General features: G+C 49.5%; 1 protein-coding gene and 1 long non-coding RNA gene across 2 annotated transcripts in view; one reads left to right on the forward strand and one right to left on the reverse strand.

Annotated features, from left to right (window-relative positions):
* Positions 1-17,683, forward strand: part of LOC150042059 (uncharacterized) — a 272,005-nt gene that overhangs the window by 201,292 nt on the left and 53,030 nt on the right. The window lies entirely within an intron of this gene.
* LOC150042065 (C-type lectin domain family 2 member D11-like) lies at positions 12,562-14,764 on the reverse strand. The gene is made up of 5 exons (XM_090325159.1): positions 14,752-14,764; positions 14,527-14,652; positions 14,252-14,424; positions 13,798-13,901; positions 12,562-12,766 (listed from the first exon to the last, which is right to left on the reverse strand). Exons 1-5 carry the CDS (start codon positions 14,762-14,764, stop codon positions 12,562-12,564), a joined length of 621 nt encoding a protein of 206 aa, XP_090181285.1.

Consider the following 17,683-nt stretch of genomic DNA (forward strand, 5'->3'; position numbering starts at 1 on the left):
TGTGCGTGTGTGTGTGTGTGTGTGTGTGTGTGTGTGTGTGTGTGTGTGTGAGACACCTCACCAGCGCCCTCTGCATGGTGGGGGTGCCTGCCTGATGCGTGTCTCTACCCACCCCCCCTCCACCCACCAACACTTGTTCACTCGTGCTTTTGTTTCTGGACTCCAGAAAGAACTGTATTTTAAGGCCGACGGGTCTGCCAATCTCCCTGCCAGCCTGGAAACCATGGAGAGCAGATTCCACTGCAGAGTCCAGGAAGGAACACACACACACACACACACACACACACACACACACACACACACACACACATACACACTGCATTGAAGCACATGGGCTGAGCTCCAGAAAAGGCAAAGAATCCATTGAGTGGCCTCTTGTCTCATTTGGAGCACCGATACTGTCATCATGTCACTTCATCACTGTTTCTGAAGAGGAAAATCCCTCTGTCCCCAGCTGTCCCCCCTCACCACCCACCCAAGAGGGGCAGTAAGGGCAGTAGTTTTCGGTCAGTGTGTGTATGAAGGTGAAGAGCATAAGATCTTTTGTGAGCAAGGTAGTGATGAAAACAAAGTAGCAGGGGTGGCTAGAATAGAACTGTGGCTCTAAAACAAAAACATCTGACATCTGTGGGTAGAGATTCAAACTCAGCTCAAGCTCAAAAGATTCTCTCTTTCTCTTTCTATTTTCCCCTTCCTTCCTTCCTTCCTTCCTTCCTTCCTTCCTTCCTTCCTTCCTTCCTTCCTTGTTCTGGCCCTTGAACGCAAGGCCTGGATTCTCTGGCCTTGGTCTCTCTCGAAGCTAGTGAGTGCCCTAACCACTGGTGCCACAGCACCACTTCCGGCGTTTCTGTGTAAGTAGTACAGAGACATCCAACCCAGGGCTGCACGCATGCTAGGCAAGTATTCGATCACTGGGTCACACTCCTGGCCCACTTTTGAGATTCCTCATCATGATTCATCCCTAAAAATGCCACAAGTGGACCTGTGGGTCCTGTGTTGTCTAGAGTCCTAGACGTGAGCCCCCCTCCCCCAAAAGTCAGGGGCAATGCTGAAGTCTCAGGACCTACCTCGGTGCAATTCTCAGTACTGAACCCGCAACCCCCCCCCAACAGAGAGTCACAGAGAGACATAGAGAGAAAGAAAGAAAGAAAGAAGGAAAGAAAGAAAGTTGTTTGAAGACTATTTCCTCAGTGTTGAATTAGTAGTATGTCATGCAAGAACAGAAGCTCAGGGATCATGGCTCCAGGCAGGCAAAATCCGGTTTCTTACCTCCTGCGCGCCCCCACCTGTCCCTCTCCTCCCTGTGCCATTCAACGTGCCGAAGGCCAGCACGTGTCCGCTATCTACTGTCAACTTTCTGAAACTACCAGGGCTGTGAATTCCCATGGCGGGTCTGTCCTTTGGTCCAGTAGGAGCCGGGGTGGGTGCAGGGCGCAGAGAGTGGGTGAGATGGACATTGAAAACAGTACGTGCAGCACACACACCAACCAGCGCCCAAGATCTCAAAGAGAGCAAGGGAGCACACGGAAATCCGGCCACCTAGGCTCTTCTCTTCCAGTCAGTCGGGCCTGGCCGGGCCGAGACTAGCTCTTCACATAAATCAGGGAGGGGTGGTGGTGGTGGTGGTGGTGGTGCTAAAAGCAGGCATCTGCATGCATGGATGGATGGATGAGCAGCAGAGAAAGGCCAGGCAGGCTCTGATTCAAGAACTCCTGACCTGCCGGGCGGGCAACCTTTGGCTCGGGCTGTTGACCCAATGACTGAGGATGCAGACAGAGGAGGGAGCAAGGTCCTTCCTGCCATGCATGCCAACCCTCCCTCTGAGGAGAGGCAGACAGAGAGCAGCGTGGTGTCCTACCACCCCCATCCCATCGTCCATCTGTCTGCCCATCTGCCCGCCGACCCATCCACCCACCCCACACCCTGACCCCCAAGAAAGAACCTTCTCTCTCTGGCCCAGCATAGGGAGAATCGGGCATCACCCCCTTTCATCTTGGGAGTGGAATACAAACACAAGCAAAAGACAGTGCGATTCAAGCAAATGGGTCCTTTTATTTTATTTCTAGGGGAGGGAGGGAGGGCTGTGAGGTTGCGGTGGGGGCAGGGGGAGGGAGGGAGCTAGGGAGGAGGAAGGGGCAAGGGCAAGGGCAGGGGCAGGAGGCAGAGGCCGAGGGGAGTTTAGGAAGAAGCAGGAGGCTTGCTTCTTCCCCCAAATCTCGCCTTGCATCCCTGGCTCAACAAAACCTCCACACACACCAATGGTGCACTGGATCGGATTCCTGGCTGGCTGGCTTCTGCTCAGTGCTGAGTGTTTTAGACGTCTCTCCCTGGTCCTGTGGTCTATCCAGCGGTCCCTGGCGGGGGTGCAAGATAAAGAGATGTTACAAGGAGGAGCAGCCTTTACTTTTTCATCATGGATTTTTTTTTTATCTTTCCCTTTCCCATCAAACTCCCCACCTGACAGAGCTTGAACGTACTGGCCACACACGTGCACAAGTATCTACTACTTGAAATGGACCCCACCCACCCCCAAAGGAAAAGGTTTGGGAACTCGATGCGGGATGGGTGGAGCGCTGCAGGACATGGAACCTGCCGGCAGGCAGGCAGGCAGGCCCCACCCACATAGGCCCAAAGGAAGGACCTGTCGTGGAGACAGATGCCATCTAGTGTCCGGATCCCACTACTACTACGAAGGTTTAGGAAAGGAAAGTGTTCGGTGAGAAAGAAAAATCCACAGAGTGCAGCCACGTTCAACTATATACATACATACATACATGCATACATACGTACACACATACCTCCAGAAACAAGTCCAAGTCCAGCCACCTCCCCGCTGCTTTGGTTTTCGCCTCCACAAGTTGCTCTCTTCTACCAGTAGAGGGGCTGTTTTAGAGACTCTGGGGAGGGAGGGAAGGACGGGGGAGAGAGAGCACAAACAATCACAAGCAGGGAGGGGGCGATGGGAGAGGAGGTGGTGAAAAATGCAAGACCCTGTTTCTGACATACAAACCCTTAGCCTAATTTTGATTAAGTTCTAAATACTAAGTCCCAGTGATTGTAAAAAGAGATCCCCTCCTTGAATACTTGCTTGTTAAACTTATCATTTAAAAAATGACATAAAAATCATTAATAAATTCTTTTTTTTAAAATGTTATTTATTTATTTTTTGCCAGTCCTGGGCTTGAACTCAGGGCCTGAGCACTGTCCTTGGGCTTTTTCAAGCCTAGAGCTCTACCACATGAGCCACAGCACCACTCTGGCTTTTTTCTATGTATATGGTAGGAAGGAATCGAACCCGGGTCTTCATGCATGCTAGGTAAGCACTTGACCACGAGGCCAAACTCCTAGCCCTCTGGCTGTTTTCTTTTGGTCTTGTATGTTCACTGTGTCTTTGGGACACAGGAATGGAAGACAGAGGACAAGCAAAGGCACTGGACATGATGTGGGAAATGAACTCTCCCACTTGTGAGTGGGGACGACAGGAGAAAACTGGGAGAGAGTGGGGGAGGGCAGGGATACTTTCCACACAGAAATGTGACTTCCAGAACCGTTACCCTCTGCCCATCACATCCATCAAGGATAAGAAACATGTAAACTGTCATAAATGTCCATTCACTTTTCATCAGTGAATTAACTTTACCTCATCCCCAGACATCAGATGAGGCCATGAGCAGGGATAAGAGCAGGGATCTCAGGAAGGGTGAATTGTCCCGTGGGAGCGGTGGAAAATGTCATGGCTGCCCTGCCTCAGTTTCCTCCCAGGCAGAGTCCCCCATGGGGCGAGAATGGAATGGCGGGGCTCAGGCTCTGCCTTTGTCACAGGGTGATGGTGTATTTCCATGCAGCTGTTTAATGCACAGCTGGACACAGAGTGGATTGGTGGGGACCCCAGGCTCTGGTCATCCCAGCTAATCAGCAGGCTGAGACCCCAGGATCATGGTTCAAAGCCAGCTTGGGCAGGAAATCCGGAAGGCTCTTATCTCCAGTGAACCACCAAAAATAAGCCAGGGGTGGCACTGTGGCTCACGTGATAGGGCACCAGCCTTGAGCAAAACCACTCAGGGACAGTGCCCAAGCCATGAGTTCAAACCCAAACACATTACTTGTGAAATACCTGCACGAGCAGGGGAATCGTGTGCAGGGAACTGGTATCCTCGCCACCCAGGCTCGTGGGATCACACAAGTGTTTATGTTTCTGCAAGCACACACCCGTGCCCTACAATGACGGAACACGACGACACATTAGGAAATACAAGTGAACGCCGGGTGTCCTTTCCCCTGCCTGTAGTCTCAGCGTTTAAATGGTGGAGGCAGGGGGATGCGGGTGAAGGCTGCGCTGAACAGAGGATCCTGAGTGGAATAAGTACATAAACAAACTCCAAGAGAAAAGACGGGAAGGAAGGAAGGAAGGAAGGAAGGAAGGAAGGAAGGAAGGAAGGAAGGAAATAAGTAGTAAATTAGACAGGAGGTCAGCAAGCCAAGGAATCTTCTGGAAAGGATGTACAAGACTGCACACACCTCCACTGCAGACTTAGAGATCTGACCAGGTAGGAAAGAAGACACTGCTCAGGGCCCAGAGTTGTGTAAATTTACTGGTGGAAGGTTCTAGAAGGTTCTAAGAAGAGACTGCTCAGAGCCCAGAGTCGTGTAAATTTAGTGGTGGAAGGTTCTAGAAGGTTCTCACCTAATGGCTTCTCTTTCTACGTCAAGGTTTTCCCCCCTTTGTTTTTTGTGTGTGTGGTTTTTTTTCTGGTGCTGGGACTTGAACTCGGGGCCTGGATGCACTTCCTTAGCCATGTCACTCAAGGCTGGCGCTGTGACACTTTGAGCCCCACTTCCGCTTCTGGTGTGAGTATTATTGTTCTTGTTATTATTACTGGTTGCTGGAGATAAGAGTCTCTCACCCTGCCCGGGGCTGGCTGTGAACTGCAATCTTCAGACCTCAGCTGGGATGACAGACGTGAGCCACCATTAGCCAGCCACAGTCACAGGAGTGAAGTGTTCCATGAGAAGGCACCTGGGGGAGTCTAGATGTCCCTCGTGGCCGTGGATGAAGAAAGCTCTTGTTGGCAAATCCAGTGACTGGAAATGGCGCAGTTTTCAGAGAGAACGCCCTGGTTTGTGACCAGGGCACAGGCGTTCTCTCCTGCCTGGCCTGCGACCTGAAATCTGGGGAGACAAAGACAATCAAAACCCCCAGTCAGGCCCAGGGCCCAGTTCTTCCTCCTCTCCCATTTTGGGCTCCCTGCATCTGCTCACCAGCTCCTCTCCAAGCTAGATTGCTTAAAACATGGAAATATGCCATAGAGAATATTATAAAATTTTTTAGTGACACCAGGACTTGAACTCGTGGCCTTGAACTCTCAATTTCCTGGCTAAGGACTGCCACTTTGCCACTGAAACCACGCCTCCGGCTCATTCCCTGTCTCACTCATACAAGTCGTGTGGGCTTTTCTGTGTGGACTGGCTTCCAGCCACCATTCTCCATCTTCAGCTTCCTGAGTAGCTGGGATTACAAGAGGGAGTTTCTGGTGCCTGGCCTAAAAGCCAGGGTGAAGGAATGGTTCCATGTGTATTTGTGTGTGTGTGTGTGTGTGTGTGTGTGTGTGTGTGTGTGTGTGTTGGTCCTGAGTCTTGAATTCAGAGCCTGAGCACTGGCCTTGACTTTTTCACTCAATACTGATGTGATCTACCCTTAAGCGACAGCTCCACGTTTGGCCTTTTTGCTGGTTCCTTGGAGATAAGGGTCTCATACACTTTCCTTCCCCGGGCTGGCTTCAAACCTTGATCCTCAGACCTCAGCCTCCTGAGTAGCTGGGATGACAGACGTGAGCCAGCAGCACCCAGCATATCCTGGTATATTTTAGATCTAGCTTCTGCCTGTGTGTGACCCTGGCTGACCTCACTAGCCATGAGTTTGTCCACACATTCCCTTGCAGCGGGCACGATTGTGGAATAACACACAATCATGACACCACAGCACCAGGGGTGGGTCTGTTACTCTTGAAGAAGAATGTCCTGACACACTTCATGCTGCAGTGCCTGCCTCACACCAGCAGGTGTCACCAGTGAGCTGTGTGCAGTTTCCACCATGGGCCTTGGAAAGCCAATGACAAACTCACAGCTGTGGGTTCAAGGCCGCCCCATCCAGCCAGGCCCATGTCTTCTGGGTGTCAGGAAGGTGTAATCCAATCCAAAAATAAACCCCACCTTGCACCTCATTCTGGATGAACTCCTGTGGGAGAAAGAAATCAAGTTCAACCTGTCCACAGAGCCTCCTCTGAGGTTTGCCCAGACTCTTGACACGAGCTGTCCAGTTTCCACGAGCTGACTTCCACCACCCAGTTCTTACCAGCTCTGCCCTGTCCTCGATCATCAAGAGACTCAATTTCCTCACGGAACAGGATTCTCGACTCTCCTGCCACGACTGGAAGTTCATGAAAAACTTATAACATTTCCTCTTTGTTTGAAACCAGTCATGGGGGCATGCGTTTCCTGAAATAGGAAAGAATTAGAGAGGAAAAGACATGGAAGCCGGGTAATGGTGCATATGCCTGTAATCCCAGCCACTCCAAAGGCTGAAATCCAGAAGTACACGGTTCAAAGCCCACCTCAGCCCCCTCCCCAACACTCCATCTCTAAAACTCATCAGAATGAAAAAGGGGTGTGTGGTTCAGGTGGTAGTAGAGCACCTGAGTTGGGCTAGCAGGGGCTCTGAGTTCAAATTCTGATACTGACCTCCCCCTCCAAATGAATAAATAAAAGTACAACAAAATAAACCACTTAGGGCCCGGGAGTTTGGCCTAGCGGTTAAAGTGCTTGCCTAGCATGCACAAGGACCCGGGTTCGATTCCTCGGTATCCCACATACACAACCAAGCCGGAAGTGGCAGAGACGAGACACAACCAAACTGGAAGTGGCAGAGACGAGACTGCGACGGCGACAGAGAGCGAAAGAAGCGAGCTGAGCTGAAGTGAGCGGAGCCCAACCGAGTGGTGGCCGGAGCGAGCGGGGCCGGAGCGAGCGGTGCCCGAGCTAGAAAGGGAGGCTAGCCGGGCCGGAGCGAGCGGGGCCAGAAAGAGAAAGGGGCAAAAAAAAAAAAAAATAAAAATAAACTACTTACCTGTATCTTTGTCCTGTTGCATGCTGGGAGAATCTTTCACACAGCTGCAATCATGGCTTCTACTTTCATTACAATACGTTCTCCCGTTGGGTCCCTCTCACATGGAATAGCTGCTTAACTGACTTACTAAGAAATACAATATATAGAGCAATGCCCATCATATTTCTACAGATATAACTGCATGCTCTTCCACTACTTATGTTACTGTGGCTACAGTAGAATTTGCACAAACTGTTGTTTCTTGTAGTTGTCTATGAACAGATGAGAGATGTCTTCTTATTCAAACTCATGGAGAAGCCGGGCTTGGTGATGCACCCCTGTAACCCCAGCCACTCAGGAGGCTGAAATCTGAGGATTATGGTTCAAAGCCAGGAAAGTCCCTGAAACTCTCATCTCCAATGAACCACAAGAAAACTGAAGTTGCACTGTGTCTCAAGTGGTAGAGTACCAGCCTTGAGCACACATACACACACACACACACCCCTAGAGGGCGCCAGGAGTTTGGTCAAGTGGTAGAGTACCAGCCTTGAGCACACACCACACACACACACACACACACACACACACACACACACACACACACACACACACACCTAGAGGGCGCCAGGAGTTTGGTCAAGTGGTAGAGTACCAGCCTTGAGCACACACCACACACACACACACACACACACACACACACACACCTAGAGGGCGCCAGGAGTTTGGTCAAGTGGTAGAGTACCAGCCTTGAGCACACACCACACACACACACACACACACACACACACACACACACACACACACACCTAGAGGGAGCCAGGAGTTTGGCCTAGTGGTAGAGTGCCTGTCTACCATGTAAAAAGACTGAGCTTTTTGGCTCAAGGCTGACGCTCTACCACTTGACCACATAGCTCCTCTTCCTGCTTTTTGCTGATTCACTGGAGATAAGAGTCTTACACACTTTCCTGTCTAGAGTGGCTTCGAACTGTGATCCTCAGCTGTCAGCCTTCTGTGTGGCTGGGATGACAGGTGTGAGACATCAACCAGAGCCAAGCTAGACTTCCTGAGTTCAATTAGTGATCTAGGCATGAAATTCATAAAATAAATGATGATTTCATAGAACTGTTCCATTTCCTGCCTCAGCGGATGGCACGTGGACATCTGACTAAAAAGAACGTGTTCAAGTTTTAAAGCTGAAGAAAGGGAAATGACAGGGAGCCTCTTCTTTCCGGCCTTTATGCAGGGCTGAAGGCATCCCATGAAGTTCACCCACACCTGCTGGCCTTACTGCACCCTCCTGTAGTCACGGCTGGAAACCCAAGGCCCAGTAGAGCTGTGGCTCAAGAGGTAGAGCACCAGCCTGGAGAGAAAAAGCTCAGGACAGCGCCCAGGCCCTGGGCTCCAGTCCTGGCCAGGGAAGGTGGCAGTTCCTGCAGAATATTCCCAGCTGACGAGGCTGCGGGGTCTTGGGTCCTGGGTTCCAGTCCTGGCCAGGGGAGGCGGCAGTTCCTGCAGAATATTCCCAGCTGATGTGGCTGCGGGGACTCAGGCCCTGGGCTCCAGTCCTGGCCAGGGGAGGCGGCAGTTCCTGCAGAATATTCCCAGCTGACGAGGCTGCGGGGACTCAGGCCCTGGGCTCCAGTCCTGGCCAGGGGAGGCGGCATTTCTGCAGAATATTCCCTGCTGACGAGGCTGCGGGGACTCAGGCCCTGGGCTCCAGTCCTGGCCAGGGGAGGTGGCAGTTCCTGCAGAATATTCCCAGCTGACGAGGCTGCGGGGACTCAGGCCCTGGGCTCCAGTCCTGGCCAGGGGAGGCGGCAGTTCCTGCAGAATATTCCCAGCTGATGAGGCTGCGGGGACTCAGGCCCTGGGCTCCAGTCCTGGCCAGGGGAGGCGGCATTTCTGCAGAATATTCCCAGCTGACGAGGCTGCGGGGACTCAGGCCCTGGGCTCCAGTCCTGGCCAGGGGAGGCGGCAGTTCCTGCAGAATATTCCCAGCTGACGAGGCTGCGGGGACTCAGGCCCTGGGCTCCAGTCCTGGCCAGGGGAGGCGGCATTTCTGCAGAATATTCCCAGCTGATGAGGCTGCGGGGACTCGAGCTCCTGATGCTCGTTTCTTGCCAGGTGGGTTTCAGGCCAGCCTGGGCATAAAGAAGTCTACAAGACTCAGCCTCCACCAAGGGCCTGGGCTGCGGCTCAGAGGACAAAGCTACCGCGCCCCACACAGCTCTCCTCCTGAGATGGGGTCTCTATCTCCTGTTCCCCAGGCTTTTCTTGAGAACAGACATCTTTCTTCCCTCCACCTCCTCCATAGCCGGGATGTTTTGATTGCTCTGATTGGTGAAGCGCTGGTCAGGCACCGCCCATGCCATCCTCTGATTGGATGGTGTTTGCATGGCCCCGCCCACCCTGGCAGAAGTGGGCGGGCCTTCCTCCGGGGCGGGCTCTCGCTCCCCACGAGGACGGGAAGAGGAAGTGGATTCCTCCCGCGAACAGCCATGGCGTCCTCGGGCCGCCGCCCCTCAGCTCAGCCCCGGCCCCGACCGGACGACCCCGCAGGGGCTGCGAGAAGGGCGCTCGCTCCAAGGTGTGTGTGGACGCTGGGCTGGTGGTCGGGGTTCTCTCGGGGTGCAGCAGGTTCTGGAATGGAGTCCTGAGGCGGGCGGCGTCCCGGAGCGGCCGCGCTGCAGGACGGAGCCCCGGGCGCCGCGCTGATGTCCCCGGAGGACCGGGCTGGCCAGGCGGGCCTGGGGCCCGCGGGGGCCGGGACGGAGACGCGAGCCGGGCCGGGCGCCCAGGAGACGCCGCGGGGCCCCGGCCGAGAGTGGCCTGGACGTCCTCGTCAGCCTGGAGCCCGGCCTCGTCCACCGGGCCTCGTCCACCCGGCCTCGTCCACCGGGCCTCGTCCAGCCGAGCCTCGTCCATCGGGCCGGGCCTCGTCCCTGCCCGTCACCCCCCAGGCCTCCCGCAGTGGTTTCTGCTCAGCGTCGTTTCCCGGCTTCGACAGGGGGGGGGGGGGCGGGCGCCGCTCACACAAACCTCACAGCCGCCCTGGGGACCAGGTGACATTGTGAACATAAACCTTGACAGATTAAGTTCTGTCTGCCCGTCTATTTTATCTACCTGCCCGCCTAGCTACATGTGCTTATGGATAGTGTGTGTGTTCCTTTATGCGTGTGTGTATGTCTTTATTACATACATACATATATATTTATTTCAATTCTTCCTTATTTTGCCTTTAATAATGTTGGAGGTTCACTGGAGATAACAGTCTTACACACTTTTCCTCCACCTCCACCCCCAGTCCTGGGGCCTCAATTCAGGGCCTGGGCACTGTCCCAGAATTTTTTTTTTGAGGGGTTTTGGGGCTTGAACTCTGGCCTGGGCACTGTCCCTGAGCTCTTCAGCTCAAGGTTATCGCCCTACCCTTAAGCCAAGCCCCACTTGCTGTTTTCTACAGGTTAACTGGAGATAACAGGCTCAGATTCTTTTGTGCCTGGGCTGACTTTGAACCTTTGTCCTTTGATATCAGCCTCATGAGCAGCTATGATTGCAGGCATGAGACACTGCACCCAGCTTGTGCCAGAGATTCTTTTGCTCAAGACTTCTGGCTTTTGGTGTTCACTGGAGACCAGAGTCTCACAGACTTTCAAACCTCAGTCATCAGATCTCAGCCTCTTGAGCAGTTAGGATGACAGGTGTGAACCGCCAGCGCCCGGCTCCAGGATGTTTTATTTTAATCAGTGTGACTCATGTTATATTTCCAGCGCAGGTTTTACTCCTCACAAATTGATTGTCCTATGCAAAGGGACAGTCCTAGCCTGAGTCCAAGCTGGGTAAGGCACACCCCCAAATGCAGGCTTTTAATCAGATACACATTCTTCCCCCTGTCTATTCATGGAGATGTGTTACCTGTTTTACTTTGTTAAAAAGGTAGATTTAGATTGTCATTCTGAGTCGAATTCTTTTTTTTTCTTTTTTTAATGCCAGTCCTGGGGCTTGAATTCAGGGCCTGAGTGCTCTCCCTGAGCTTTTTCCCTCAAGGTTGGTGTTCTACCACCTGAGCCACAGCTCCACTTCTGAGTTTTTGCTGGTACCTTGGAGATACCAGAATCTTAGATTCTGTTTTCCAGGCTGGCTTTGAACTGTGATTCTCCTATCTAAATATCTTCAGTAGCTGATATAAGCATGAGCCACTGGCACCTGACACTTGACTTTTTTAGGTGTCAAAGTCAGAAGACATTAGAAGGAGAATGACAGAAAACAAAGCTAGGGGTTGAAATGACCTCACTTAATTTACATGTCCAATGGTGGACAGCAAATTAGGAAACCTGTGTGAAGCTTTGTGCTGTAATTTATTTGGTTGAGTGTGACTCAGAAGGATTATTTCATTGTTAGATGAAGAACTGGAATGAGGGAGAAGAGTGGAAAAGACAAAAATGATCAAGACTCATTGAAGTGCCATGTCAGGGGCTGGCAACTCACTCTGCCATCCCAGCTAATCAGGAGGCTGAGATCCGAGGATCAGGGTTCCAAGCCAGCCCGGGGCAGAAATCCATAATCTTCTTATCTCCAACAAACCAGCAACAAGTCAGAAGTGGAGGTGTGGCCCAAGTGGTAGAGCACCACAAAAGCTCAGGGACAGTGCCCAGGCCCAGAGTTCAAGCCCCAGGATCAACACACACACACACACAGAAATGATGCCTAGGTCAACATGGTGAATTAAAACTCTTTTTTACAACTTCTTTTTTTGCATATATTGTTTATTGAAATTAATATTATCATTACTCTTATATTCACTAGATCGAAGCTGTATTATTACTTTACAAACATTGATACCCTTTCTCATGTCTTGGTCCCATTTCCCTCCTCCCACCCCCACCCTTTTTACAACTCCTGACGGTAACGATAATTGTGAAAATGAAAGACAGAACTGCAATGAGTTTCAGGTGAGAAGTGTGTAAATCCCCCATCTTTTCAGATACTACGGGCCTTTGAAGGTGGCTATGTCACCCACATGTGTGGTAATTGACTCATATTCCCCATGTGCTCTGACACCCCCACCCCAGAGAACCCCGGAACAGAAGTGAGCAACTTTTCCCTCCTCTAGCATCACTGTGCCTACCCTGAACTTCATTCATTCTATAGCAAATCAGTATGGGTGCACAGTACCCCCCTACCCCCCAAAATGCAGGCTGTTTGTTTTTTTCAATGTTGAGGCTTGAACTCCCTGCCTAGCCACTATCCCCCAGATCTTTGGCTCAAGGCTGGCTACGAACCCACGTCCTCCGATGTTGGGGCCTGATCGCCATTCCGGCTCAGCAGGCATTAAAGGGCTTTGGCCAGGCATTCCTCCCTTACCTCTCTTGAGGTATTTCCTGTGTATGTGACTCAACCCTTGTGGACCTGTGTTGCTGAAGAGCAACATTCAGATGTCAGTCTTTCGCATAGCTGGGATTCTAGGTGTAAGGTATTAGGATCCCAGCTACAAGCAGACAGTATGTAGAGGAGGAGACCCGGGGTAGGAGAGAGCTGGAGGCGGCTGGGCACTGGGCGTAGCTGCTTGGTTTGCTGCAGATCCACTTTCTCTCTGCGTAGACCCTGGCGCTGCTAATTCCAACATCATCCAAATAGGCGTATTCCCCAGAGCCTCGAACTTCCACCCTAGAGCCAAGCAGAAACACGTTCAGTACTCACATTTGGATATTTACTTCCTTTTGATCAGGTGTGGACTATGAACTTGGGGTCTTGGACTGCTGGTTCCTGAGCTGTGCTCAAGACAAGTCCTGCTCTCCTATTATGAGCCACAGCACCACTTCTGAATTTTCTTCTTCTTTTTTTTTTTTTTTTTTTTTTTGGTGATACATGGGAGATAAGAGTCTTACGGATTTTCCTGCCTAGGCTGGTTTCAAACTAATTCTCAGATTGCAGTCTCCTGTGTAGCTAGGATGACAGGTAAGCACCACCAGCACACAGCTTGTTGTCTGTAGGTTTTTTACTTTTCCTTTTTTGTGGGTCATGGGGCTTGAACTCCGTGAGATCTTCAGCTCAAGGCCTACCCTTGAGCCAAGCCCCCACTTCCCCAGCTGGCTTTGAACCTTGAGACTCAGATCTCAGCCTCCTGAATAGCTAAGATTATGAGTATTAGCCACTGCGCCCAGATTTGTTGTCTGTAGTTTTAGAAAAATAACAGACTAACAGAAGTTTGGCATTAATGATAAGCACTGATGACTGAGTTACGTTTCTTCTCCATTCTCAAAGTCCTGGTGTGAATGCCACCTGTCTGTCCATCACCCGTCCATCCCAGTCACACTAACCACGCATTCATTCATGACCCACGGCCACCTGTGGGCTCCCTAGACGTGACCTCCACTCAGGCTCAACTGATTCCAAAATGCAGAAAAATAAAACATCAACAACAACAAATCCATGCTGGGTTCCAGGACTCACACCTGTCATCCCAGCTACTCAGGTGGCTGAGCTCTGAGGATCACAGTTCAAAGCCAGCCCTGGAAGAAAAGTCCATCAGACTCTAATCTCCAATAAACCTATTTAGCAAAAGCTGGAAGTGGCCCTGTGGTTCAAGTGGTAGAGCGCTAACCTTGAGCAAAACCTCAGGAACAAGGGCCCAGCCCTGTGTTCAAGCCCCAGTCCCAACCCAAAACACAGAAGCCAAAAGATGGCTGACAACGTACAAGTTGGTGAAGTTTGTGTTGTCTGCCCACTTCCAACTGTGCTTTGAGGATTCTCTTCGAAGTCCAATCCAATGATAGTAACCCCTGTATCTTTTCAAGAAATTCTGTAATAAAACAGTCAGTTGAAAATGAGAGTCCTTGTCTTTTGGATGTATTTTATATTTCTGTCAAAGGCTGGCTTCAAACTGTCATCTCACATCTCAGCCTCTGAGAAGCTCTGTATTAGGACTAATAATTCTTTTTCTTTTGTTTGTGTGTATGTGCCAATCTGACTTGCACAGTTTGGCTTGTAACTGCGATCCTCCCATCTCAGCCTCCTGGGTAGCTGGGATGACAGGTGTGAGCTCCTGGCGCTTAAACCCTTTAACTTCACACAACCTCTCCAAGTCGGGGCAGGGTGTCTTTAGCATGTCACAATGTCACAGAGAATAGGAACCCCAAAACATTTTCTTACCAGGTCCTGTATGGTGTCAAAGGTGGCCAGATTGGCTCCAAAGGAGGCACAAAAGTCCTGACTGGACGTCCAGTTCCTTGTATCCTCAGAAAAATAGAAACACTGATTCCCAAAGCCAATCCACTCTCTTGGACAGGAAGAAAACAGGCTGTGCTCTGGAATGCGGCTTTCTGCTTGGGTCACGAACACACAATGGATTTGCTTTATAATCAGTCTTCTGTTTTCTGTGCCCGTCCCGGGGCCTAAGCTACACCTTGGCATTCAAAGCCACCCACCTGCTAGAATCACCGTTAGCACAACTGTCGTCCCAAACAGAACCACAATAGTCAACAGACAGCAGTGCCATTTGGCCGGGGTGATAGGTGATAATATTCCTGTGTATTTTTCCTGGAGCTCCATCACTGCAAACAGGGACAGAGGAGGGTTTGAATCCAAGGGTTTGAATGTAGAAGGAAAATGATCATAGCATTTTCTCCTTGTGGCTTGTCCTGCTCAGTTACCACCAAAGGCCATCTTGCAATGGTGAAAAAGGAAAGAATGGAGGAGCTGAGCACTGGTGTCTCCTCCTGTAAGCCCAGCTACTCAGGAGCCCTAGATGTGAGGGTGGCAGGCAAGAAAGTCTGGGAGACTCGTCTCCAAGAAGCCATGCAAAGGGCAGAAGGAGAGATGAGGCTCCAGTGCCAGGGCAGAAGCCTTGAGAGACAAAGCTTAGAGACAGGATCCAGGTCCTGAGTTCAAACCCCAGCTTGATCATGTAATATGCAGTAGATATTATAAATATATGTCATAATAACATACTATATCACATGGACTATTATCAGTGTATTCTCTGTACTGCTGTATTTTTTCTCTTTTGTCAGGGAGCTTTAACTCAACTCAGTGCATGTATGCCATCCTAGACATTTTTCCTTTAAGACTAGCACTCTAGCACTTTGAGCTTCAGCACCACTTCTGATTTTCTGATAGTCCACACATATGCAAATATATAAAAGTAAAATATTGAAATTGAAAGGTCTTTTTTTTTTTTTGCCAGTCCTGGGCTTCGGCTCAGGGCCTGAGCACTGTCCTTGGACTTTCTCAAGGTTAGAGCTCTACCACTTGAGCCTCAGCACCACTTCTGGCATTTTTCTATGTATGTGGTACCGAGGAATCGAACCCGGGTCTTCATGCATGCTAGGCAAGCACTTTAACCACTAGGCCAAACTCCCGGCCCCCAAAATGAAAGCTCTTTACCAAACTCATTCTATGAAGCCAATATAGCCCTCATACCCAAACCAGATAGAAATTTATCAAAAAAGAGAACTATAGACCCATTTCTTTGATGAACATCAATGCAAAACTTTTCAAGAAAATATTGGCCAACCATGTACAACAACTCATCAAAAAAATTATACACTATGATCAAACAGGATTCATTACAGGGAGGCAAAGCTGGTTCAGCATACGCAAATCAATTAATATAATTCAGTACATCACCAGGAGCAAGGACAAAAATCACATGATTGTCTCAATAGATGCAGAAAAGCCATTTGACAAGATCCAACATCCCTTTATGCTAAAAGCTCTGGAGAAACTAGGAATCCATGGAACATTTCTCAGTATAATAAGGGCTGTATATGACAAACCCACAGCTAGTATTATACTTAATGGTGAAAAGCTAAAACCATTCCCTCTAAAATCAGGAACGAGACAAGGATGCCCACTCTCTCCACTCCTGTTTAACATAGTATTAGAATTCCTAGCCAGAGCAGTAAGGCAAGAAGCAAGCATAAAGGGAAAGAGGAGGTGAAGGAGGAGGTGAACCTTTCCCTCTTTGCAGATGACATGATTCTATATTTAAAGAATCCTATAGACTCCACTCCCAAGCACCTTCAGCTGATCCAAAACTTTGCCTTCCTCTATGCCAACAGTGAGAGGAATGAGGCAACAATCAGGAAAGCAACTCCTTTTGGCAATAGCCTCAAAGAAAATAAAGTACCTAGGAATTGTCTTAACTAAGAATGTAAAGGACTTTTTTTGTTGAAAACCCTAACAAAAGAAATTAAAGCAGAACTGAGGAAATGGAAAACCTCCCATGCTCCGGGATTGGAAATCAACATCGTGAAAATGACAATCTTGCCAAGGGCTGTCTACAAATTCAGTGCAATACCCATCAATATCCCAATGTCATTCTTTAAAGAAATAGAAGAGGCAATCCAAAATTTCATATGGAATAATAAAAGACCCTGTATAGCAAAAACACTTCTTAGCAGAAAGAACAGCACAAGAGGAATCCCAATACCAAACTTTAGACTCTATTACAGAGCTATAGTGACCAAAACAGCTTGGTACTGGCACAAGAACAGGCCTGAAGACCAATGGAATAGAACTGAGAACCCAGATATTAACCCACAGACCTATGGCCACCTAATCTTTGATAAGGGACATGAGAAACGGTATCATTGTATGTGAATTAATGCACCTTCTATCTGGTGAATATAACATAACCCTTCTATTAATTACAATAAAAATATATGAAAAATGCATAACACATACAAATACATTGCATAAATATGAAAGTATACCTTTATTATGTATACATAATAAAAATTGATACTTTTATTATGTATACATAATCTATATATACTTTTTATTAAAGAATTTAACACTGATTTTTGCATATTTCAAATGACGTGTTTAACAAACTGGTATTCAAGAAGGGACTCTCTATACAAGTAATGGCTATGGAATCATCTGCCACAGATGGCCAATGGCAGCAGCGGCCCCAGATCCGCCTGAGAGAGGGGCACCACCCAAATCCAAGCCACAGCTGCACACACACGCTTCTTACGACGCCACCGACGTGGAGCGAGCTAAGTCAGGCACAGGACCAGGGCTGCAGCAGGCCCGCAGTGGCGACATGCACAGGAGTGGGTGGGGGGCCCACGCCACCCTGGATCAGAAGTGGGACAACATGGGTGGGCCTACGACGACATCAAAGATCATTTTTTCTCTATTCCTCTCCACCTGGAAGATGCTGAGAAGTTTGCCTTCTCCCTTCCTTCATTAAATTATAAAGGCCCTAATTTGTGTTTTGAATGGACAGTTCTACCTCAAGGTATGGCCAGTAGTCCTCCTATATGTCAGGACTATATGTCTAGAGTCTTATCCCCTCCTAACGAGGAGACAGGCTCACTTTTCTATGTACATATGGATGATATCATTATAGGAAGCTCAGACACTCAGCATTTAGATTGTCTTTTTAATAAATGTCTCCAACTGTTAAAAGTTAATGGCTTCCAAATTGCCCCAGAAAAAATCCAAAAAATACCCCCCTTTAAAATCCTGGGATCTGTCCTAACACTGGATGTTGTGTCTCCTTTAAAACCCCAATTATCTATCCAAGATACTTATACCCTGCCCCAACTTCAAAAACTTCTTGGTGAGATTAAT

Source organism: Megascapheus bottae, chromosome 37, assembly GCF_031878675.1.
Source record: "Megascapheus bottae isolate mThoBot1 chromosome 37, mThoBot2.hap1, whole genome shotgun sequence".
In the NCBI taxonomy this organism is placed as follows: domain Eukaryota; kingdom Metazoa; phylum Chordata; class Mammalia; order Rodentia; family Geomyidae; genus Megascapheus; species Megascapheus bottae.